Source organism: Silene latifolia, chromosome 2, assembly GCF_048544455.1.
Source record: "Silene latifolia isolate original U9 population chromosome 2, ASM4854445v1, whole genome shotgun sequence".
Taxonomy (NCBI): Eukaryota; Viridiplantae; Streptophyta; class Magnoliopsida; order Caryophyllales; family Caryophyllaceae; genus Silene; species Silene latifolia.
Window position 1 is genome coordinate 39,423,453 of NC_133527.1, and position 27,124 is coordinate 39,450,576.

General features: G+C 38.4%; 1 protein-coding gene across 1 annotated transcript; it reads left to right on the forward strand.

Annotated features, from left to right (window-relative positions):
- Positions 1–16,992: 16,992 nt before the first annotated feature.
- LOC141639945 (uncharacterized) lies at positions 16,993–18,024 on the forward strand. The gene has a single exon (XM_074448916.1). The coding sequence runs from the start codon at positions 16,993–16,995 to the stop codon at positions 18,022–18,024; it is 1,032 nt and encodes a 343-aa protein (XP_074305017.1).
- The last annotated feature ends 9,100 nt before the right edge of the window (positions 18,025–27,124 follow it).

Below are 27,124 nucleotides of genomic sequence, written 5' to 3' on the forward strand. Positions count from 1 at the left end.
TCTTTATGCATTGTTTTACGTATGTATTGGTCCTGATGCGTAAGTTACCCAATATTATGATGTAAGGAGTGACACCTGTGGTGAGTATGAGTTCGGTGGGAGGACATGAGTTATATGTGGTTCTAATAGTTAGTGGAAAAAGGAAAGGAACTTTGATGACCTAATTGAGGCATGGAGCATATTTCGTGAGATGAGATGAGTGATATGATTGTGTGTTGAGTAATGTAAAGGTAAGTAAATGTGGGCAAGGGGTGATGTAAGTTTATGGAACATGAGAATGAGAAGATTGAAATGAGAGATGCAAATGGTGGTAACTTTGGATGTTTAAGGATTATGAACAGAGGTAGTTATGACTCAATTGGTAAAGAATATATGTAATGGAAAGGTCATTATAGGTAAATGGAAAGAAATGGTGTATAAAGAGCTTAGATTGAGTTATGAAGCGATGTGGATGTGAAGATAGCGAGTGAGTTTGGGAATTTGCATTAGCAAGAGGTGAAACTAATGTGTAATTTTCTCGGGCAGTTTGATGCGTTTATTTTATATAAGGTTTTTACCTCATTTTTACACGCATTTCTGTACTATTTACGTGGCAATTAGCTACAAATACCCCCGAATATTCTACTTTGGTTCGTTTTGTGTAAATTGCAGGAATAAACCAAAGAGGAGCTAAATCAAGCCTAAACTCGTCCCATTTGCATGCATTTATGGAGAACAAGGAGCCGGAGCTTGGAATCTATCACTTTGAAGACGCGTGAGCTGGTTTCGGAAGGTGTCATAGTGTCTAACGTGCCGAAATAGCTCGATCGACTACTTTTCTAGTCGATCGAATGCTTTATATACTGAAGGTTACTCCATCGAGCAGTTCTAGTATCTAATCGAGAAGACAATACAAGGAGTTACTCGATCGAGTGGTTTATTTCCTCTCGATTGAAGGGTTTGTCGCTGAGTTACTCGATCGAGTGGTTTGGCCCGTATAAGAGTTTTTCCGCCTAATTTCCTATGGGCTTTTTTAATTAAGCTATGGATTAGGTTTAAGGGAGAGATTTTCGTATGCTACTAAAGAGAGTAGACTGCGTAACTCTGAATTTATCTTTCATTCACTTAGACTTTTATCTTTTTCTACTGCTTCTTGATTTTTACTCTTCTCTTACTCCCTTCTACTCGGATCCGGAACTTGTATTGGGTATTATTATTCTCTTTTAATTCTTGTTCTTATTCTTAATTCATTTCATTGCTTCCATTTCCTCTATTCCTTTATTTTGCTATTGCTATTTGTTTTCATTTCATTTTATCATTATCATGTTTAATTCTTGTCGTCTGTATATTATTGTTGCTAATTCGATGGTGATGCATAGCTAAATTCCCTTGCTAAGACTAGGGGATCCATGATTATGAAGGAATAGTAGTTGCTATTTTAGGTTTTGTGCTTGTGTGGTCTCTGTTGTTAATCGCTGCAGTTAACTGTTTCTGTCTACTTGAGTCGACGCAATTAGTCATTTTATCGTAGTAAACCTTGACCTAGACCGAAAGTTTGGAAAGGGCGAGACTCATAGCGAACATTAGGGCACTGTAGTGAGGGCGGAAGCTAAGCTATTTGTGCTTTAGGGCGAATTGAGACCGGAAGGAGATATTCACTGCTCCTCAGACCATACTTGCACTGACCTGAGACTTAGATTACTTCACTGAATGATCATGGTGAACCGTCTGTCTTAGCTGCTTTCTCTATTTTTGCTTAATCTTTATTCTCTTCTTTTCCTCTCTTTCTTAGGCTTTTTAGTTTAAAACAAACAAACACAACTCCCCAATTTGGTTACCGTGACGAACTTAGTCAAAGCTGCCATTTTCCCATCTCCCTGTGGAGATCGACCTGACTTCCCTAGCTATATTAGTTAGAGCCAGTTGGTTATTTTTGATAGGTATACGACAGCCTGTCAAATTTTGGCGCCGTTGCCGGGGAGGTGGTGCAATTTTGTTGCTTTATTTAAGTTTGTCTCTCGTTTCAAGGAATTTATTCCTTGAGACTGATCTCATTTTTGCGAAGTTTTTGATTAGTTTTGCAGGTTATCTGTTCTATAAGAGAACATTGTCACACCTACTCTGCTTTGCAAACTCTATCTGTTGGAGCTAGTGTCCTCCACAGTTAGTGTGATAACGTGTATAAATCTTTTATAGGTTCACAGGGTATACTTAGTATTTTATCAGTTGATTAACGTTTATTAATAACGGTTGGCTTGCTTGAAGTTTGACGTTATTATCATACTGATGGCGGTGATCAACTGGTCCCTAAAAGTCACACCTAAAGGATGTGTTTGAGAGATGTGATTATATGAAAAAATAATCACATTGATGCCTTATATGACTAAAAGGTTAGTCCATGTATTTGACTAAAAGGTTAGTCAATGTGATGATGAGTCGATTATTTAATACAATTAAATAATATCAGCTTAGACGATTTAATTTTTAATTCGTAAATTGAATATAAACTATTATATTTAATTAATGTATATAATGTTAGCTTAAACGAATTAAGATGTTAATTCGTAATTAAACCTAAAAGGTTATATTTAATTAGTAAATTATAAATATGCGATATTTATAGTTAATGTATATATTATACGAAATTGTCATAATAAATGATGACAGACCGGTATTAATAAATCGACTACAAACTGTTGTGTGTGGACTTATTAATACGTGATGACATAAATGACAATTGATGATTATACACATTTTATACAATATGAAAACAACCTAAAATAAGAAGATTTTCTCCTTATTTTTGGTTATTCACGGTTTAAAGAAAAAAAAGAAGAAAAAAAATCTTCCCTTTTTTCTCTCTTTTGCACGGTTAAAAGGAGAAAGAGGAGGATCATTTTTCTCACTTGTTTTTGACCTAATACTCTCACCACTCAAAACCCTAAAAATTATTAGTAATTAGGGGTTCTCTTTCTAGCAAGAAAAAGGCATTTTCTTGGAGCATACTACTACAAATCCAGGCAACTACAACGCCCCTTTAACAACGATTATTCACGAAAATCACAATAGACGTTGTAGAATGTATGGCGCGAATTTTACTAAAATTAATTACAACGGGTATGGTTATAAAAATCGTTGTTATTAGTTTTAACAACGGGTCACACATGAACAACCGTTGTTAATAATTTGGCGCAAAATTGGCGCAAAGTTAGTGAAAAGTAATCACAACGGGTGTTTTTTACAACCGTTGTTAAAACATATTTCACAACGGTTGTTGTAACACCCCCATACTCCAAGTGCCTTACCAGGACCACTCAGGTATAAGGATGTCACCATCTCGGTTACCCGAGGCAATGATATTCATAAGACAATAAAGAAACATATTTAAAAGTAAATAGTTTAAGTGATTACATGATCAAAACCAAAACTAATAAACTGAAATACAACATTCTCAAACGGTCTCATCGCTAAAACTATCAAAGCTATAAGACACCGTCGACACAACGGAAGACTTCTAATCGCCACGTGATGACTCATCCCGGCTATCCCATACGCGTCATATCATACCGCTCAATAATCGCTCACCACCCCGAATGGATCACCACAGTTTTTAAAACATTTAAACGGGTCAGTACTAATCACACAATTCAATACATATATCAACAATAAGATAAACAGACGGCTTAACCGTCACACACACACACAACCACACCAATCCCAACAATCTCAATCACCGATCGTCCCTTTGGACCCCGCCGATGGGGGACCGCAGCCGTTCCCACCTAAGCCCCGCTCATCATACCGAGCGATAACCCTGTCCATTAATGTGCACATCCCCTTCCGTGGCGGGTTCCACGAAGGGCGAAACTAGGGCGTGAGATCACTCCCGCAAGTGACCCCACTCAGCCGAGAACGCATCTCGAGAACCATCACAAACACAACCACAATCATAATCACAATTACAATTACAATCATCATATCAATCAACTAACTACAGCACATCACCAATATCCCATTATGGGACTAATACTGAGTAGGAAAATCCTACCTGGAAAGCACAACACGCAGACGGTATCTGTTTGTCTCAAAACGCCTCTTCTATGAACTCTCCTCCTACCATACAACACATAGATACTACTATTCAATTACTATTCATAAAAACCCCCAAACCCTAAATTGGGGTTTAACCAATCTTAGCAAAACATTATAAAAATTATGTTAAAAGCTTACCCTTGACGCAAGGAACTCAACGACACGAACTATGACACAAACTGACCGTCTGAACTCCGGGAATTGCTAAGGATGCGATTAGGAAGATGAACTGACTGCTTTCTCTCTTAAACAGGTTTTAGGTTTTGGTAAAAGTGTTTTAAAACAATGACGATTATGTTTAAATACCCTAATCGCATAATTAACAAAACCCGAGAAAAACTCCCCCGTAAACCGGACACTCGATCGAGTACCCAAGGTACTCGATCGAGTACCCCCTTACTCGATCGAGTACCCCAGCTACTCGATCGAGTACCCAACAGGTCAGAAACTATTTTATTTCGCAACTTACCCTTACTCGACAGAGTAAGGCCTACTCGATAGAGTACCCCAAGACTTATAAATACGGAGTATTACAGTCTTCCCTCCTTAAAAAAGAACTTCGTCCCCGAAGTTCAACCCATACATAAAAACAAACATGCTAACTCGATCAAGACACAACAACGTAACTAAGAACTCAAAACAAAACTCCAACCCAAACATGAACTCGTAACACCAACTCCACTAACTATTCCTACCTCCACAACATGGCTCACGATATCGTATCAACTCCACATATATATATATATATCTCACGACACCAACTCCATACATAACCAACTACCATCCTCTAACGCTGCTAGCTCCATAATATCATCCACTATCAAATCCAAAAACAAGACACTCATAGACATCAAACGGAATGTTACATTCTACCATCCTTAAAAGGAACTTCGTCCTCGAAGTTTACTCAGACTCATAATCTCATCATCCAACTGTCAACACTATCGAAGTATTCTCGCATTCCTAACATCAAACTACTACAAGTACGGCCATGACCTTTTAACACCATCAACCACAACATATACAAATCCATATCTTATGCTACACCAACACTCTACTTTCAAATATACTACCATGTGAACAACCATCAAAATCTCTTTTATCGCATCCTACTCCTCTTAAGATAAATGTTACGTCCTCGTAACTCACTAATACTAAATCCTAGATATATCTTTTCATTACCCTCTTTACCACCACATGTCAAAGATAACCGTCTATAAACCAAACACTCACCATGCATATATCCAAGGCTCTCTTACTTAAACATTTCTCATAACTCAACTCATTTGGCATACCACCTAACCTATACCATAAAACTCGTAGCAAAATCACCATACTAACTCTCCATTATTTCTGCAAAACAACATACCTCTCTATGTAAGGCACTTATCTCCCAGAAGCATAACTCACGATCCACACTCGTTACGTACACGCACACTAGATCCTCAAGTTCTTTCTTCCATTACCGCAAAACTCATACACAACTTAACATGACGCTAATTCCCAATACCCTACACTCACTGTCTCAACAAAAGATTATGAACCACCTGCATCTTTCGGGTCATTACCACACATGTTCTACGACTCACTTGCCATTACCATGTCTACTGAAACCTTAATTAGAACAAGATCATAATTATTGTAACAACCTCTCACAACCGTGTCCCATTAACAGAACGTCACTATACTATGACAACAACGAAAACATATACAACTCTATGTATATCATACTCTACCCTCGTTCCCAACTTAACCAGGTAAAGAAAACATCAATAAATAAGACAACTGTCTATCTACACAAACTGAAACTCGCAGGGAACAATATCAAACAAAACAACAATCTATGTATAACTGCTATGTACTTTCGAAACTCGAATCATAATCATCCTGCCTACTCCACCACGACCGGTGACGGCATCACAACACCGCCACCAACAGTCACACCGCAGTGCGAAAATACCCGCATCACAACACTAAATATCGTGCTCGGATCACCACCCGAGGCACCACAACCACATCGATAGTCATCACGACTGCATACAACTCCCATAAATACGACTCGAGAATAATTTCTCGACAAGAAAAACTTACTCAAATCCACTTATTAAATCACCACGCAACATATGATATGGATAAACAGATAAGCATCTCATGAACATCATCTCTACCATTTCACGGAATACACACGTGTTATTAATACACACAAAATTATAACTAGCCATGTTAAATTAATCAAATTATTACCCTTTTGGATATCATTCAATTAGTATACCGTACCCAACATAAATTACAAAACAATCATATAACAACTTTATAATTATCACACCATACCACTTCTTGTGAGGTCAGAACCTCACACAAACATTTATATATAACATAGACTCATAATCACATCCAACCAATCAATCCTGATCACGTAAGTTACCACTCGACCAAGGTTACCTGTCACCCGAGCTTAACTCGCATGCCCCTCATCACATTCTTCCATTCGCATGCCCAACACCTTCTGCCATACATAACCATATAGCTAACACTCACTATGAGAAACCGCCTCCCAAGACTATGTCTTATACTTCCTCACAACCATACTTATCAATTCAGTCTCTACAAAATCAGTCTCTTTAGAATTACCATCTCTCTAACATACCGTCACTCTTAACCATTAGTCAAAAACCATAACACTACCACTATCCGGACATTGAACCCTTTTCACTCATCTCTAAACATCACGATTTCTTTCCTATCTTAGGTTAACATCCCAAACAACGAACAACAAACCCATCAACAAAATTACCTCAACATTATTCCCAATACTATCTTATTTGTATTGTCATCTAACTCTCCACCAAAATCTCATATCATGCAGATATTCTACCAACTTCTTGCTTTCCTTAATTCCTCAAAACTCAAAACTAATCATGTTGTTCTGGAACTTCTATATAACTGTAAACTCAAATCCTCATGATATTATCATACATCTCGACGATTCCTTACTTTTATATCACATAACCTCGGTGGACATTTCCTTAGTTTTATTCCCCTCATTCTTTTCTTTTGCCCTTGACAAAATCCCTTATTAACTCAACTCTTCATTATTTCTATCTAACTCTCTAGTGCTCCGGTTACCTTCTCATTGTTCAAGAACTCACATCTCATTATTTTATATCGATATCATCTCCCTCTTCCTTACCATAGATATCCTCTTATTATGCTATCACTCACCCTTGCCACTAATTTATCCATAAAATCAACGTTCACTGTTCAAACAATTGCATCTCCTTTGAACCTCTCTAGAAATCCAAATTTATTTCATACCATTAATTGCCCAAGGAAGTCACACATTAGTTTCACCTCTTAATGAACCAAATCTCCCAATCTCACTCACTATCTGCAAATCTACGTCGCGACATGCCTCCATTAAGTTCGCTATATACCACTATTTCCAAACGTCATTACATATGTTCTTACTCAACACCATTTCTAACCATCTCCCTCCATAATTTATTATACATCTCAGGTTGCTACTATCCACATCCTTTCTTTCACTCTTTTCATTCTCACGTTCCTTAAACTTACATCATGCCTTGCTCACATTCACTTACATTTTCATTACTCAACATACAATCATGTCACTCATCTCGTCTCACACAACATGCTCTATGCCTCAATTAAGTCTTACCAATCCCAACACACATAAATCATGTCCTCCCCACCGAACTCATACTCATCATAGGTGCCACTCTTTACACCACAAAATTGGGTAACTTACGCGTCAAGACTAACATACATGTAAAACAATGCATAAAGAAGCAAAATGACGCCTTTGAATTAAACATAATATGCAACGAAGTCAAAAGATAAGCATATGACCCAAAACAGGGGTCACTAGATCGAGTACAGGCTACTCGATCGAGTAAGTGACTTACTCGGTCGAGTAGGTGAAGATCAGAAGCACGTAAACAAATTACCAGGGCTACTCGATCGAGTACCCAAGGCTACTCGATCGAGTACCCCCCTACTCGATCGAGTATCCTAGTTACTCGATCGAGTACCCCAATTCTCAAAGACCGTCCAGTTTTCGTAGAAAAACAGTCATAACTCACTCATTTCTTGGTCAATTTGGGCGTGTGACCTATCGTTAGAATCGTAAAAGGACAAGCTATCACCTCCAATTGGAATCACATTAAAATCATTTATGCATCTCAAGGCATAACAGTTTAAAGACAACTTTGCTGTAATTAGACGACATAACTATTCCATTTTCTCTTTCAAACACTTAAACGATAACAATGGTAAACAAAACAACTCAATACTCACAAAACCAGTATCCCTAACCACATGTTACTATTTTCAAAACTTAAGCAACAAATAACCCGATGCACATATATCATTCAACTTACCAATCACATATTACCCACATGTTTTAATTTTATAACTTTTCGGAACACAAAATATATCATACCTTACGAATCATATTCCCATGTTACTAATACAACAACATTACAATTACACTTCGTCACCTAAACATATTCATAATCACAAAATTCATATTTTTATGCAATTGCTACTCCATCTTTTCCAATCAATTCATCTATTTCCAACACATTACTCATCATTCTCATACACTTTTCTAACAATTCCAACCAACATTGTAAATCAACTATCATGCAACATGCTTTCAATCAACAACATACGAAATCACATTATCACCATCTTTTCTACACATTCCCTATTTTCCACATACATACATCCACTGATTCATGCCACACATCACTCCATAGGTACACAAAGCACAAGGTAAACACATAGCGATCCCAACTCATATCCCATGTGACCGGTTCAAAATTATAGGGCGAGTTCGCGACTTTAGGACGTCTCCCAAGTCTTTGCATTAGCTCCTACAACCTTTACCCCGGATTCATTTTAATTGACTCCCTATATTCATTGGATTCATTGGTTACAGGTTTCAGGATCGTCGCTCTGATACCATTTGTAACACCCCCATACTCCAAGTGCCTTACCAGGACCACTCAGGTATAAGGATGTCACCATCTCGGTTACCCGAGGCAATGATATTCATAAGACAATAAAGAAACATATTTAAAAGTAAATAGTTTAAGTGATTACATGATCAAAACCAAAACTAATAAACTGAAATACAACATTCTCAAACGGTCTACTGCTAAAACTATCAAAGCTATAAGACACCGTCGACACGGCGGAAGACTTCTAAGCGCCACGTGATGACTCATCCCGGCTATCCCATACGCGTCATATCATACCGCTCAATAATCGCTCACCACCCCGAATGGATCACCACGAGTTTTTAAAACATTTAAACGAGGTCAAGTACTAATCACACAATTCAATATATCAACAATAAGATAAGCAGACAGCTAACCGTCACACACACACACAACCACACCAATCCCAACAATCTCAATCACCGATCGTCCACCGGACCACCGCCCAGTGGGGGACCGCAGCCTGCGTTCCCACCTAAGCCCCGCTCATCATACCGAGCGATAACCCTGTCCATTAATGTTCACATCCCCTTCCGTGGCGGGTTCCACGAAGGGCGAAACTAGGGCGTGAGATCACTCCCGCAAGTGACCCCACTCAGCCGAGAACGCATCTTGAGAACCATCACAAACACAACCACAATCATAATCACAATTACAATTACAATCATCATATCAATCAACTAACTACAGCACATCACCAATATCCCATTATGGGACTAATACTGAGTAGGAAAATCCTACCTGGAAAGCACAACACGCAGACGGTATCTACAGCTGTCTCAAAACGCCTCTTCTATGAACTCTCCTCCTACCATACAACACATAGATACTACTATTCAATTACTATTCATAAAAACCCCCAAACCCTAAATTGGGGTTTAACCAATCTTAGCAAAACATTATAAAAATTATGTTAAAAGCTTACCCTTGACGCAAGGAACTCAACGACACGAACTATGACACAAACTGACCGTCGAACTCCGGAATTGCTAAGGATGCGATTAGGAAGATGAATGATCGCTTTCTCTCTTAAACGGGTTTTAGGTTTTGGTAAAAGTGTTTTAAAACAATGACGATTATGTTTAAATACCCTAATCGCATAATTAACAAAACCCGAGAAAAACTCCCCCGTAAACCGGACACTCGATCGAGTACCCAAGGTACTCGATCGAGTACCCCCTTACTCGATCGAGTACCCCAGCTACTCGATCGAGTACCCAACAGGTCAGAAACTATTTTATTTCGCAACTTACCCTTACTCGACAGAGTAAGGCCTACTCGATAGAGTACCCCAAGACTTATAAATACGGAGTATTACAGTTGTTGTTTAATAACCGTTGTCAATACCTTCCATACTATAAACCACACAAACACAAGTCTGCTGCAGCCACAAAACACAACCCTTAATACACAAACACAAACACAAACACAAACACAAACACAAACACAAACATAAACACAGCAGACAAACAAACACAAAACACACACTTTCTCTTTCTCTCTTTCTCATCGTCGCTTTTTCTTCTCGCCGTCACTGTTGAATTCATCGTCTCTTACGTTCTGTATTTATCAGGTAAATCTCGCCGTTACTGTTAGTTTCATCGTCATTATTTTCTTTTTCTATTTATTTCTTTTGCATGTATGTGTTTTTATCGACCATTATGTTATTTGTTTAAGTATTGTTCGCATAATTAGTTAGTAAAACAATGAAGAAGCAAGATGAAGAAGCAAGATAAACATAATTAATATATATATATATATATATATATATATATATATATATATATATATATATATATATATATATATATTTATAAATACATAAATTAAAAAAAAAAATTACATATATAAAAATGCAATTCTTATATTTTCATAAAGGATCTTATTCTGCTCTATCGTATCCGTCCTCTCCTCCTTGGCTATTTGAAGGTTCCGTTCAGCAGTTGCTATATCGTCATACATTTACCGCAATCGCTGCTTTGCTCCGTCAAGCCATCTTCTTTGGCGTGCTTGATGCGGATCCAAAGATCCGCAAGGTAGCTCTGAAACTTTCCTCAATATGGAGGAACCGGCGGATGAAGTTGTTGTTGTTCTCGATCATAGTAAGAGTCTTAAGGATGAAATCATTCATTTTGTTGGAGTTTGGAGTTTGTTTTGAAAGATTAAGTAGAGTTATTTATTTGGAGTTTGTTTTTTGATTAGGGTTTGGAGATGTATATATTGAGATAATGGAAATGTTAGTTGAGATAATGCAATGTATTTATACTAAGCAATGTGTGGGTTGAGTTGTTTTTTAATTAATATATATGTTAGTAAGTTGTGCCATAATCATCATATCTCTCAATGCTGCTTCAAATCTTATTACTAACCCTTCTCATTCCATATTGTCCGTTCATATGCACAGTGATGTCAGTAATAATGCATGCATCGGAATTCTAACGGGCCGTAATTATGCATGCATCTAGTAATATTTAATTTAATTTTTTTTATATTTTAAGAACAAACAACAACGGTTATTTACAAGCAACCCGTTGTCTTTAGTTATAACAACAGTTTTGTATATTAAAACCCGTTGTTATAACTTTCCCCCCAAAATTGAGTCACACTTTCCACAACGGGTTTTTATACATAAAACCGTTGTTAATAGTTTTAACAACGGTTTCCTTAAGATAACCAACCGTTGTTAAAACCTTCTACAACGGACGCTTTAACAACGTCCGCTTTTTTATATAACAACGGTTTTTGACCGTTGTTATAGCCTGTATTTGTAGTAGTGGCATCTTGGGTGCGACGATTAGGAGAATATCGATCTCGATATTTGTTCTTAGGCCAAATTGCTAGGACCGGAGGTTAATTCTAATCTCTATTCTTTTGTTTATGCAATTTCGTTTATGACTCGTAATTTCATATTTCATAATTTCGTTATAATCCTAATTTTCTTGATGAAATATACCGATATTTCCCATAAGTGGTATCAGAGCATAGGTCACGAAATTATTTTATATGATTTTCATAAATGGATTAAAACAAAAAACAAAAACAAAAAAATCGGCCGCATCAAATTTTTTTGCCGAGAGGGTTTTGGTTTTTTTGATGCCTTGTTTCCATTTTGATTTATTGATATTGTTGTTTTAATATGTTAAGATGATAATATGATAAATTTGTAGATGTTTTGATTTAATAAGAATTAAATTGAAATGTAAATGGAAATTGTTTTGATTTATGATGTTCATTTGTTTTTGCTACATAGTTTTGGCATACATGGTGTTAAATTGCTGTTTAGAATCATGATTCATTAATTTAATAATGTTCAAATCAATTGTGATGAATCAAATATTCAGATAATCGATTTAAACATAATTTAGATATTCATTTTAAGAGGTTAGTTTGGATCTATGTTTAAATTAAAAGTTGATGATTATGCCAATCTTGTTATAGTAGCAACTTTAAACAAATTTGTTCTCATAAAAGGGGTTGTTTTCGAGAAAAAGAAATAATAAAAAAAAAAAACTGTTTTTCGGGATTTTAGGGCTGAATGCCGAGAAGAAAAATAGATTTTTTCGTTTTTTTTTTGTTTGTTTTGGCCAATAATTATTATACATTATATCTATAATGTATGATTGTTTTGTTGTGAAAAAGTTCACAAATTTTAGATACCCAATTATTTTAAAGTGGTTTAAAATGATGTTAGATTAATTCATATTACAAGTTAATGTGTATTAAGATTGGAATTATTGTGAGTAATTGAGGAATTGTCACATAATTTTGATTATTTTAAAATAGGTGGTTTGGATAAATTACTCTACATAATTAAGGAATTATGTCTTGAATGATTAATTTATTGTTGATGCATTTTATTTAGTTGTATGAATTGTTGAACAGTTTATTTACGTATTTTTGCAATCGGTTGTAATTTGTATTACATAGTGTGGCCTTATTTGATTATGTTTTCGTAATGATGGAAACATAATCTTGATGTAATTTTGAGATCTCGAATCTCCTTTGGTTTTCTTTAGTATTATGTTTGTGAAATTAGAATGTAAATAGGTTTATTTTGTAATTTATTAATTGTAATTTTGAGAAGACTAAAGATGGAGATTGGATTAGTCACTCCCGCTACATGGACCAAGATGGAACATCAAGACAAGCTTCTCGGGTCTTAGGAAGGATTCCAAAGTTGTATTTATGTTCATTTTGGTAGATAGGCCACACTAGGACTTTGTTTTTATTTTACGTTTTTCCATACTTGTTGCTTTTCTTCGCATGATAATTAGTGCATCATATTCCGCCAAAACCAAACCACCTACTTATAAGCATGAAAATTGACTCATATAGTTTGGATGTTAGTTATCATGGACATAAAGATGTCACACAATTTTAAGCCATCAACTTAGTTTAGTTCACTTAAAATGTTAGAGAGAGAATGACATCTAGAGAGAGAAAATCCTCTCTAGAAATTTAGGGTTTCAGTTGCAAATGGCAAAGAAATCTCGATCCAAATCTTCTCTCAATAAACAAAAACTACAATCTAAAGCTAAATTACGTCTATCTTTTACTAATACTGAGAATTTGCGTCTTGATACTAGTGACGATATGGAAGAACCAACAGATCTGGTGATACCCCCATCTACTTCAGAATGTCCGTCTATCCCAAATACTGCTGATGCGAAGTCTACTCGTCCGGTCAGTGATATTGTGAGGATTCCGGTTCTTGACCTTGATGAGGTGGTTGAGATTACTGTTGAAACGGAGGATGAAGATGAGTCTGCTGTTGGAACGGAGGAAGCATCTGTGCCTGTTGTTGAGGAATCAGGATGGACAACAGTCACGGGTAAGCGTCGTCCTTCTTCTCCCCCTCAGACTCCTTCTTCTATTCAAATTACCATTGATGATGTTAAGCCAGAAATTGATTATTGGTCTACAACGGTTATATGTTATGTGTTGGGAGGGAACCCTCCGTGGGCACAATTGTCTGGTTTTATTAACAATATCTGGGGAAAGTACAAGTTTGATAAGGTGTCTTTTTTACCTAATGGAGCCTTTTTGGTTCATTTTCCTATCATGGAATGCAAGGATCTGGTCTTAAAGTAGGGGTTCCCAATGTTTGAGAATAAGCCTCTTGTTGTCAAACCATGGACTGAGACTGCTTCTTTGGCAAAGGAACCAGTCAAAGCTGTGCCAATTTGGGTTCGTTTGTGTGGGCTTGGTCTTAAGTTCTGGGGTGGGAAGTGCTTAGAGAAAATTGCATCTCTAGTAGGGAAGTATTTGAGGGCTGATACTGCTACCATGGATAAAACTAGGATTGGATATGCTCGACTCATGGTGGAAGTGCAAGTGGGACAAGAGTTTCCTAATAGGATCTTTTTCAAAGATGAAAAATGGGAGGATGTATGTGTTATTGTGGAATATGAGTGGAAGCCTGTACAATGTGGTGCTTGCCGAGGTATTGGCCACACCAAGGAAGCTTGCAAGAAGAAACCTGTTGCCCCTCCAAGGGTGGTGCCTGTGTGGAGACCAGTAACCAAAAATATTGTGCCTGTGACAACTAGTGTGCCCTCTGGGTCAGTGCAACCACATACTGTACCAGTGGCACCTCTGGTCGCCTCAAGCTCAGACACTGTTCCCCCTGCACCCTCCTTGGCACATGGTGCTGTTCCTGAGACTCCTTTTGGAGGACCTACACATCATAACTCTGATCTAATACCAGTTGTTAGTCCAATTTTTCAAGTCTCTAGGAAGGAGCATGTGGTTAGCAGTCCTACAAGTCCTTCAAAGACCTATGCTGAAGCTATTTCACCAAAAAGAGATAAAGGGAAGAATGTTGTGCAAGATGTTAGGGAGATTGATTCCACCTCAACTAGTGATAATGGATAAGTTATGCTTTTGGAACGTTCGTGGTATGAATAACCCAAATAAACAGTTAGAGATTAAAAGATTCCTATATCAGAATAAGATTGGTCTATTTGGGCTTGTTGAAACTAAAATAAAAGAGTTAGATTTTCTCTCTACTCTCAATAAATTAGGGCATTATTGGGAGGGAGTTAACAATAATAATCATCATCCTGGAGGGAGAGTTTGGTCATATGGATACCTCAATATTTTCTATTATGACTATTGATAGCTCTGATCAGCATATTACTGTGGAGGTCACTGATTCTGGTACTGGGGATTCTTTCTGGTATACTGTAGTCTATGGTTTCAACACTGAAGGAGAAAGGCTTATAGTCTATAGGATAATCTGAAACATCTTAAAGACATATGTACTAAACCCTGGTGTGTGTGTGGGGACTTCAACTCTTTACTCAATTATAATGAGAGGCTTGGTAGTGAAGTGAATGGGAATGAACTCAGAGATTTTAGGCATTGTGTGCACTACTGTGAAGTAACTGATATACAAGCTCATGGGTCTTTCTTCACATGGAACAATAAGCACGATCCTGATACTAGAGTTTTTTCAAGAATTGATAGATTCCTAGTTAATATTGATTGGATGTTCCTTTATCCTGATAGCTATGCTTACTTCATGAATGAGGGCACGTTTGACCACTGTCCTTGCATTTGCTATAGGAAAGTTGACACGCCTGCTAGGAAAACTTCTTTTAGATATTTCAACATGCGGAGTCTTGCTCCTAACTTTCACTCTATCATTCAGATGGAATGGGCTAAGGAGGTCAAGGGTGTGAAAATGTATCAGATGGTTACTAAGCTTAGTAATCTCAAGCTACCCTTGAGGAATCTGAACAGGAACAACTTCTCTGATGTGGAAAGAACAGCTGATATGGCTAGGGTCATCTTAGAAGATTTACAAACTCAGTTGCATCTTAGCACTCATGATACTCATATCAGTCATGCTGAGAGAGAGGCTGCTGCTTCTTACTCTTTGCTTCAGAAAGCATAAATAGTTATTTGCAGCAGAAATCTAAAGCTGAATGGCTTAAAGGGAGTGATGAAAATTCCAGATACTTTAATAGCCAGATTAAACAGAGGCAGATCAGTAACAAAATTTTTCAGATTCAGGATGTTCAAGGAGTCTTACATCAAGATCCTCAAGCTATTAAACAAGCTTTCTTGAATTATTATGAAGGGTTGCTGGGGACGAGTGCTACTACTGTTAAGGTGCATAAGGCTACTGTTAAAACTGGGAGAGTTGTTGATGTTCAGATGGCCCAAAGACTTCTGAAACCTGTATCACCTGAGGAAATTAAACAATGCTTCTTTTCTATCCCATCCAATAAGAGTCCTGGACCTGACGGCTATTCTAGTCAATTTTTTAAAGACTCTTGGGACATTGTGGGGCCTGAAATCTGTGCTGCTATTACCGATTTTTTCACTACTGGCCAACTTTTGAAACAGCTAAATACTACCAACATTACTCTCATTCCCAAGACCAATAACCCTACCAGTGTCCTTGAGTTTAGACCGATTGCTTATTGCAATACAATTTACAAATGTATTGCCAAGTTTTTATGTTCTAGACTGGGGGATGTGTTGCCTGAGGTAGTTAGTGTTAACGAAGGAGGCTTCATCAAAGGGAGGAATATAGTTGAAAATGTGCTCATTTGCCAGGACATAGTGAGACTTTACAATAGGAAAGCTGCTTCCCCTCGGTGTCTCCGTAAGATTGATTTAAGGAAGGCATATGATAGTGTTGAATGGGATTTCCTCCTGCAGATGCTCACCTATCTGAATTTCCCTAAAAAATTCATTGGATGGATTATGAGTTGTGTAACCACTCCTAGTTATTCTTTAACACTTAATGGCAATTCCTTTGGTTTTTTCAAGGGAAAAAGGGGTCTCAGGCAAGGAGATCCTCTGTCTCCTCTTCACTTTGTGCATGGATTACCTGTCTAGGATCCTTAATGTGGTGGGTCAACAAGATGATTTTAGGTTTCATCCCATGTGTGGTCCTCTGAAATTGAACCATTTACTTTTTGCTGACGATCTTCTCCTATTTTCCAAAGGGACTGCAACCTCTATCATGTGGATGATGAGAGCTTTTGCAACCTTCTCTTCAGCTTATGAGATGTGCTTGAAAAAGGAGAATACTGAAATTTACTTTAATGGTGTACCTGATCTGATTATGGCTGATATATTACAAGTATCAGGATTCAGGAAAGGCACCCTTCCCTTCAAATACTTGGGGATTCCTATTTCCTCAAAGAAACTCACTAAGAATGAGGGAAGGAAACTTACAGATAAGATCACTACAAGAATTAGATCCTGGGGGGCAACCCATCTTTCCTATGCTGGCAGGCTCACTTTGGTGACATCAGTTCTACAGTCCCTTCATTCCTATTGGTCTACAATCTTCCTCATACCTAATAGTAGAATGAACAGGATTGATAGCATGTGCAGTAACTTCCTATGTGGTGGGGGGGGGGAAGATACATCTTGGCGTGCCCCTGCTGTGGGATGGGATCACTGCTGTGTACCAAAAAGTGAGGGAGGCTTAGGGCTCAAACATTCAAAAAATTGGAACAAGGCTCTTTTAGGCAAATATATTTGGTGGATTGCATCTAAGAAGGATCATTTGTGGGTTAAATGGATCTCTCATGTCTACTTGAAAGGGGTTCATTGGTCCAACTACAATCCTCCTGTTGATTGTAGTTGGTCTTGGAAAAAAATAGCTCATCTTATGTGCATCTTCAAACCTGCGTATAGTGCTGATTCCTGGCTTGGTAAAGCTTCTGATTATTCTGTGATTGAAGGGTACAACTGGCTGAGATGCCCTGGCCCTCCTGTCAGTTGGTATAAAATTTGCTGGAACTCACTGAACATACCTAAAGCCTCGTTCATTTTCTGGATTTATAACCTTGGTAGACTTCTCACTAAGGATCGTCTTGTTCATATGGGAGGAGTAATTGATCTGAAGTGTTTTCTTTGCTCTACTGATGATGAGAACCATGGACACCTCTTTTTTTTATTGTGAATTTAGCTCCAGGTGTGTCTCTTTACTGCAGCTGAAACTCAATGTCCAGTTTAATCCTAGGGAGTTAGTTGAATGGAACAGGAGAGGAAGAAGAAGAAGCATTCTAATTAGAAGACTCATTTGTGCTTGTCACATACAACTGGTTTACTTGATCTGGCAAGTGAGAAATCAGGAGAGGATATACTCTAAAGTACTTCATCCTACAGTGCTCATCAAGACATTGATTTTGGATGTGTGTACTCGGTTTCATGCTAGGAATACGTCCAAATTGACAAGAGAGGAAGAAAATTGGTTGCAGCAAATTAGATATTAGTTTTGAGTTCCCTGCTTTTTGTATGGTATTTGTGTATATTTTGTAGATCCCTAGATACCTAGTGAACTTATACTCCATTTTTGTACTCCTTTTGAGAAGATGATTAATATACTTAACCTTTCCCAAAAAAAAATGTATTAAAATAAAGTTGATGGGATCTTCTTCTAAAACTAAAATTGAGACTAGTCTTTATAGGCCAAACAACTATGAATCCCTTCTTCGTCGGTAGGCATATAGGTCATTACTCTCCATATGACCCCTTCTACGTTGGGTAAGTAGTTTGTGTTGACTTATTTTACCTCAACATTATAATCCGAAGAGTTTCTCGAGATTATGATGGATTAAAGATAGAATTTACAGAAATTTATCAACCAAGAATTCTAAAAGTAGAATTAGCCAAGAGGTTGGCTTATCAATTTACAGATAATTGAGTCTTGGGATCATTTATATAATTCTTGAGGGAGGTCAATTGTATAAATGCTTGAGTCTTCGCATTATAACAGTTTTGCATTAGACTTAAATCATAACGATGAGTATGCTTATTATGTTTTTCTTCTTCTTTTCGCAGTGTAGAATTCGTTTTATATTGATAATACTGCTTACAACAAATGGCTGGAAATAATGATATCCCTATGCCAAGTGCCACACTTGCACGCGAGTCCTGGCTCAAAACTTTCATAGACCACATGAATCAGTCCCACACGATTTAACGAATGACGGGTCCAACTTTTTGGATCGGGAGGCATCATTATGGAATGCTGCCATTGCTGATGGTAAGCTCAAGTACTTGACTGAGCCAATACCGCCAAACCCAGGCCCCAATGCAAGAGCTAACGAGTCACTTGCTTATAGTGACTTCGTCATGGAAGCGGGTGCGATAAAGAACGTACTCATTTTTGTAATGGAAACCAATTTGCAAAGACGCTTCATTGCCCAAGGTGCAAACAAGATTTTCACCACGCTCACTAATGAGTTCCCAAAAGCACCGAGAATCGTTACTTATGAGCATACCTGTCGCTTCTTTGAGGCGAAACTCCAGAAGGGCCAACCGGTTAGCCCACACATTCTTAAAATGATTGAGAATGTCGAGAAACTGGAGGCACTTGATTGCAAAATCAGTGAGAGCATAGTCATTGACCGTATGCTTCATTCACTTCATGATGGTTTTGCCCTTTTCAGGGCAAATTACTACATGAATGACATGAAGAAAAGTCCTCATGAGCTACACTCACTTCTCGTACAGACCGCGAAGGATATGAAATTGAGTGGGAGCATGAAGCAAGATGTTCTCATGATTTCCAACAAGAATAAGGGTAAGGGCAAAGCTCACGGCGACCTAACTGTAGGAAAGCCAAAGTTTAAGAAGTCAGGAAACGGTAAGAGTGGGCCTGGTGAGACTAGTGGCTCACATGGCAAGGAAAAGAGCAAGGGCGGTAACGTTGAGTGCCACCATTGTCACAAGACTAGGCATTGGAGGAGGAACTGTCCCGTGTACCGTGAGGACATAAAAGCAGGCCGCGTCACTCATGTTGGTATGTCATCTTATATTCATATGATTGAGATTAACCTTGCAAGTTTCGGAACTTGGGTACTTGATACTGGTTGTGGTTCTCATCTGTGTAATCATTTGCAGGGCCTAAAAAACATCACACCCGTCGCAAAGGGTGATGTGGACCTACGAGTCGGGAATGGAGCAAGAGTTGTTGCAGTCTCAATGGGAACATATGTAATCCATCTCCCGAGTGGTTTTGAGTTATATTTATATAACTGTTACTATGTACCCAGTTTATCTAAGAATATTATTTCTGTTTCTGTACTTGATAAAGACGGTTTTTCATTTTCAATAAAGGACAATAGCTGTATTTTCTCTTTTAATGAAATGGTTTATGGCAAAGCAGTTTCCATGAATGGAATTTATATCTTAGATTAAACCACAGATATATTACATGTGAATAATAAGAAATTAAAGGTTGGTGACAAAGATCAAACTTATCTATGGCATTGTCGAATGGGACATATAAATGAAAAACGTGTAAAGAAACTCATTGAGAGTGGGACTATCTCCACATTTGATTTCTCATCATTTGGCACGTGGGAATCATGTCTTATCGGCAAAATGACTCGAATTTCCTTCAAAGGTGTTGAAATGCGCGCTAATGACCTATTACGGCTCATACATATTGATATATGTGGACCTATGTCAATCACCACAAGAGACGGCTATAGATATTTTATCACTTTCACGGATGATTTGAGTAGATACGGATATGTCTACTTAATGAAGCATAAAAGTGAGTCTTTTGAAAAATTCAAGGAATACCAGAATAAGGTTGAGAACCAACTAGGAAGAAAGGTTAAAGTACTCCGTTCAGATCGTGGTGGCGAATATCTTTCAAATGAGTTTGATCAACACCTTAAAGACTGTGGAATAGTTTTACAGTTAACTCCACCTGGAACACCTCAATTAAATGGTGTGTCCAAACGGAGAAATCGAACACTACTTGATATGGTTCGATCCATAATGAGTCACACGGTAGTACCTGATTCATTATGGGGCTTTGCTCTTTTGTCAGCTGCTCTTATACTTAACCGAAATCCGTCTAAAGCTGTCGACAAGACTCCGTATGAAATATGGAAGGGAACGGTCCCTAACTTGTCCTTTATTCGGGTTTGGGGCTGCGAGGCTTATGTCAAGTGAAGACACGAGGATAAGCTCGGTCCGCGATCGGTCAAGACATACTTTATTGGTTATCCAAAAGGAATGTTTGGTCATTACTTCTATTCGCCTACCGAACATCGAGTTTTTGTTGCGGCTAGTGCAAAGTTCTTAGAGAAAGAATTACTCGAGAACAAGTCAAGTATTAGAACCTTCGAGCTATCAGAGATTCAAGAATCAACAACCGAGGAACCGATGGAGGAAGACGTTCCTTCAACTAATGATACGGTTAATATTCCTCAGGAACCTAGGAGGTCGGGTAGAGTCTCTAATCCTCCAGATAGATACATTGGTATGGTCGAGGAAAATGACGTTTTACTCCTAGAGAGTAATGAACCCGCTACTTATAAAGGTGCCATGACCTGTTCTGACTCTAAGCTATGGCTTGAAGCCATGCGATCAGAGATGGACTCCATGTATGAGAATGACGTATGGGATCTTGTTGATTTACCTAACAAGGTACGACCTCTTCAGTGCAAATGGATTTACAAAATAAACCATTCTGTAGAAGGGCAACCAGATACCTATAAGGCACGACTAGTGGCAAAAGGTTTCACTCAAGTGCACGGATTGCACTATGATGAAATCTTTGCACCCGTAGTTATGCTGCGTTCCATTCGGATAATCTTAGCGATTGCCGCTTTTCATGACTATGAAATTTGGCAGATGGATGTGAAAACCGCCTTCTTAAACGGTTATTTGGAGGAGGAATTGTACATGGTACAACCCGAAGGTTTCATAGATCCTGAAAATCCCAAGAAAGTGTGCAAGCTTAAACGTTCCATTTATGGACTTAAGCAAGCTTCTCGGAGTTGGAATCATCGTTTCGACCAGGTGATAAGAGAGTATGGTTTCACTCGATCGGTCGGGGAACCATGCTTATATGTCAAGTCGAGTGGGAGCAAGATTGTTTTCTTGATATTGTATGTCGATGACATACTCTTGATTGGGAATGACATTCCTCTCTTATCTTCGGTAAAAGGATGGTTGAAGAACCATTTCCAGATGAAAGATCTGGGTGAGGTACAACGTATATTGGGAATCCGTATCTATCGAGATAGATCACGACGAATGTTATCACTGAGTTAGGAAGTCTTATTTAGATAAGATTCTTGAAAGGTTAAGCATGACCAACTCCAAGAAGGGGAACCTTCCAATGACTTCTGGGATGCATTTGAGCAAGTCTCAGTCACCCAAGACATCTGAAGGGGTTGAACGCATGAGTCGCATTCCTTATGCATCAGCCATATGATCAATCATGTATGCCATGATATGCACACGTCCAGACGTGGCATATGCATTAAGTATGACGAGTCGGTACCAAGCCAATCCAGGTGAAACACACTGGATGGCTGTTAAAAACATCCTTAAGTACCTACGGAGAACAAAGGATTGGGCATTGACTTATGTGGGAGATACTAAGCTATGTGCAATCGGTTACGCAGATGCTAGCTTCCAAACGGATTGAGATGATTCGAAATCTCAGTCTAGATTCGTCTTTACTCTTAATGGTGTTGCGGTCAGCTGGAAAAGTTCCAAACAGGAAGTTGTAGCAGATTCTACCATCAACCGAGTACTATGCCGCTTCGTATGAAGCAGAAAGGAAGCTATATGGATGCGTTAATTCTTACAAGAACTAACCATAGTTCCTAGTTCGAATGACCCAATCACCATCTATTGTGACAATAGAGGTGCCATCTTCCAGGCCAAGGAGCCTAAGTCTAGCAACAAGTCTAGACATGTACATCAGAAGGCTCACCTGATCCGTGATTACGTGGAGCAAGAGGAGATAGTGATTGACAAGATTGCTTCGAATGACAATCGCGGATCCTCTCACTAAACCATTGAAATATGATAAGCATGAAGGGCACGTTATTTTCATGGGAATTAAACGTGTTCCTGAGTTGTACTAGTTGCTTATGGATTCGATACATTTTTTTTTTCATATGCTATTTATAACTTCATCGTATTTTTCATATTTTGTTTTTCATGTGGATTGTACGACAACATTGAAAGCCACAAAGTGAACTGAATTACATTATATTTATTTTGGTCCGTAATCGCCTACATGAGCTGATAACTCTGGCTATTATATTGTGAAGTTGATTGTTGGTGGGTTCAACGAGCCATAAGTCAAACGGTTGGCTGATCGATCACAGATGCGAGTTATAACGATACCTCGTAGGACATTGTGACAACGTAATGGAGTCCTAAATGTTTAAAAACATTCGGTGCCAGGTCGTGGATTGGACATCCATTGTGTTCCTAGAGTCGATTCTTTTGAATATCGACTGTCTCCTGAGATTAAGGCAGTTTTTGGGTGACTTTGGTTTCTTTCTCATGGTCGACCATAACAGGAGGCTAAGCATATTTTTACTGGGTCATTTCATACTGTGCTTGTATCTGCAGGATTCGAGTTGAAGAAAATATCCATCCTTTATCAGGTTTAGACATTTCTCAGGGCCACTCGAGGAGTTGTAACTGAAATGCATGGCCATGCTCGAATGATGATTCGTTTATCAGTTAAGTTACTCTCTAGTCGGGAAAACCACTCTTGATATTGATCACTTGTAAAATACGACCTTTGTGAATACGGATTTTGCAAATTGTTTTACATTGAGTGGGAGAAATTAAGGATATGAGAATCGGTTATCGCACATTCACTTGTGAGGACAAGTGGGAGATTGTTGGAGCTAGTGTCCTCCACAGTTAGTGTGATAACGTGTATAAATCTCTTATAGGTTCACAGGGTATACTTAGTATTTTATCAATTGATTAACGTTTATTAATAACGGTTGGCTTGCTAGAAGTTTGACGTTATTATCATACTGATGGCGGTGATCAACTGGTCCCTAAAAGTCACACCTAAAGGATGTGTTTGAGAGATGTGATTATATGAAAATATAATCACATTGATGCCTTATATGACTAAAAGGTTAGTCCATGTATTTGACTAAAAGGTTAGTCAATGTGATGATGAGTCGATTATTTAATACAATTAAATAATATCAGCTGAGACGAAGTAATTGGTAATTCGTAAATTGAATATAAATTGTTATATTTAATTAATGTATATAATGTTAGCTTAAACGAATTAAGATGTTAATTCGTAATTAAACATAAACGGTTATATTTAATTAGCAAATTATAAATATGCGATATTTATAGTTAATGTATATATTATACGAAATTGTCATAATAAATGATGACAGACCGATATAACAAATCGACTACAAACTGTTGTGTGTGGACTTATTAATACGTGATGACATAAATGACAATTGATGATTATACACATTTTATACAATATGAAAACAACCTAAAATAAGAAGATTTTCTCCTTATTTTTGGTTATTCACGATTTAAAGAAAAAAAGAAGAAAAAAAATCTTCCCTTTTTTCTCTCTTTTGCACGGTTAAAAGGAGAAAGAGGAGGATCATTTTTCTCACTTGTTTTTGACCTAATACTCTCATCACTCAAAACCCTAAAAATTGTTAGTTATTAGGGGTTCTCTTTCTAGCAAGAAAAAAGCATTTTCTTGGAGCATCTTGGGTGCAACGATTAGGAGAATATCGATCTCGATATTTGTTCTTAGGCCAAATTGCTAGGACTGGAGGTTAATTCTAATCTCTATTCTTTTGTTTATGCAATTTCGTTTATGACTCGTAGTTTCATATTTCATAATAATCCTAATTTTCTTGATGAAATATACCGATATTTCCCATACTATCTGCCAGAATGCCGAATATAGCCAGCCATTCAGAGCCTAATGTGGATTCCCTCCCAAAAGGTTTCTTACTACCCACTACTGAGTCGGGAACCTTTGGAATCCACCCATCCTACATACAGCTGGTCGAGAGAAATCTCTGTAGGGGGGTACCTGAAGAAGATCCGTGCAGGCATATAGAGCTATTTATGGAGTATTGCTTTACCATTCCTCTTGCTGTTGGGGTGACACAGGACAAAGTGAAGGGAGTTCTTTTTCCCTTTTCTTTAGCTGATGATGCCCGGGAATGGTTGAGGGATTTAGATAGGGAAGCAGCCGGTGTAACCGACTGGAGTTCTCTTGCTTTGGCCTTTTACAAGCGATATTTCCCACCGCAACGCACCAATGCCTTGAGAGCTCAGATTACTTCTTTTGAGCAATTGCCTACCGAAGACTTGGATGGGGCTTGAACTAGGTTCAAGAAGCTCGTCCGTTCTGTGCCTCACCATGGGTTCAAGCGTTGGTTCCTTTGCACCCAATTTTACAACGGGTTATATCGAAATCAGAGAGCTATTCTTGATAATGTAGCTAAGGGGAGATTCACTAAAAATGTGGAAGATGATCAAGGGTGGCGTCTTATTGAAGAGATGGCTATCCATGTTGCAGAATATGGAAATCCCCGAGGGAGTAGGCAAGTTAACGAGTTGGCTGCAGCTGTAGTAGAAAGTTCTAGCAAAAGTCTAGGTAATGTGGAGATTACGGAGGCTGTGAGTGAGAGTGCACAGGTTTGTGCAATTACTGAGCATGTGGAGATATGCGGTAGGTGTGGCATGGAGGGGCATGACCCCATTGATTGGCTGGAAAGTATAGAGCGCGTCCTTACTTATCAAAAATACAAGCAAGGAGTTCCTTTTTCTCAATTATACGAGGAAATGAAAAGTTTTTCTACTCCTTCTACGCCAGCACCGCAGCCGGTCTCTCCTTCTACGAATGGGGAAATTGCCGAATTGAAGTCCCTAATGTTGAGCTTAACACAACAGTTTGAGGAGAAATGCAATAGGAATGAAACTGTTATAGTGGAGTTGAGAGAACAAGTCGCGCAGTTAACACTCGCGAAAGACCAAGCCAACCATCCACCGACATGCGACCCAGTTAATGCTACGAATCTCCAAGGTGGTCTTGCTCATGAGGGGCTAAAAGTACCAGAAGACAGGGTTGTGACAGCTGATAATACCCCGGATGATGATTTGGATGAATTTCTAGACGAAATCCTTGCTGCGTGTCGTCCAGACACTCAATCGAGTGAAATTTCTACTCGATCGAGTGAAATAGTCCATCCAGTCACTCGATCGAGTGATAATTTAGGTCGATCGAGTAATGTCCAATTCATAGATGCTCGATCGAGTGATATTTTTAATCGATCGAGTGAAACAGTTGAAGAAATCACTTGATCGAGTGAACAAAGTGGCCGATCGAGTAAATGCCAAGATTAAACCACTCGATCGAGTGAGGAAAGTACTCGATCGAGTGCCAGAACCAACGGAGAATCTATTTTGACATCTAATTTCGCTACCATGTCATCTTCCCCTGCTGTGGAGACGTCACGCACTGATAAAGGTAAAGAGAAAGTCGCGGGTCCACTCATTGCTACCAGAGTACCCTTTCCAAGTCGTATGAAGGACGCGACGGTTGAGCGACAGTACGATAAGTTTGTGGATGTTGTGAAGAACCTCCAGGTAACTGTCCCTTTTACCGAACTTGTTACCCATGTACCTACTTACGCTAAATTTATGAAAGATATTGTGACGCGTAAGAGAGAGCTAAGTGAATTTGAGACCGTTTCATATATGGAAGAGTCTAGTAATTTACTTTTAAATAAGGCGGCCTAAAATGAAAGACCCGGGTAGCTTTTCTATTACCTGTATTATAGGCAATGTGGTTATTGAAAAGGCTCTTTGTGATTTAGGAGCCAGTGTAAGTGTCATGCCCTTATCTATCTGCAAGAAATTGAATATAGGTCATCTTAAGTTTACTAATATTACCCTACAGATGGCTGATAGATCTGTTAGGAGACCCTTGGGTGTCTTAGAGGACATGCCTGTGAAAATAGGCAAGTTCTTTATACCAGTAGACTTCATTGTTTTGGACATAGCTGAGGACACCCGGACACCAATTATCTTAGGAAGACCGTTCCTTTGTACAGCTGGGGCCATTATTGATGTCAAACAAGGGCGTTTGACTCTTGCAGTAGGGGATGACGCGATCACTTTTAGTCAGCCTAGTACCTTAGCTCGGCCAATGATAGAGGATACATGTTATTCAGTTGATATTATTGACGAGTCTATTTATGACTTCTGGTCGGGTT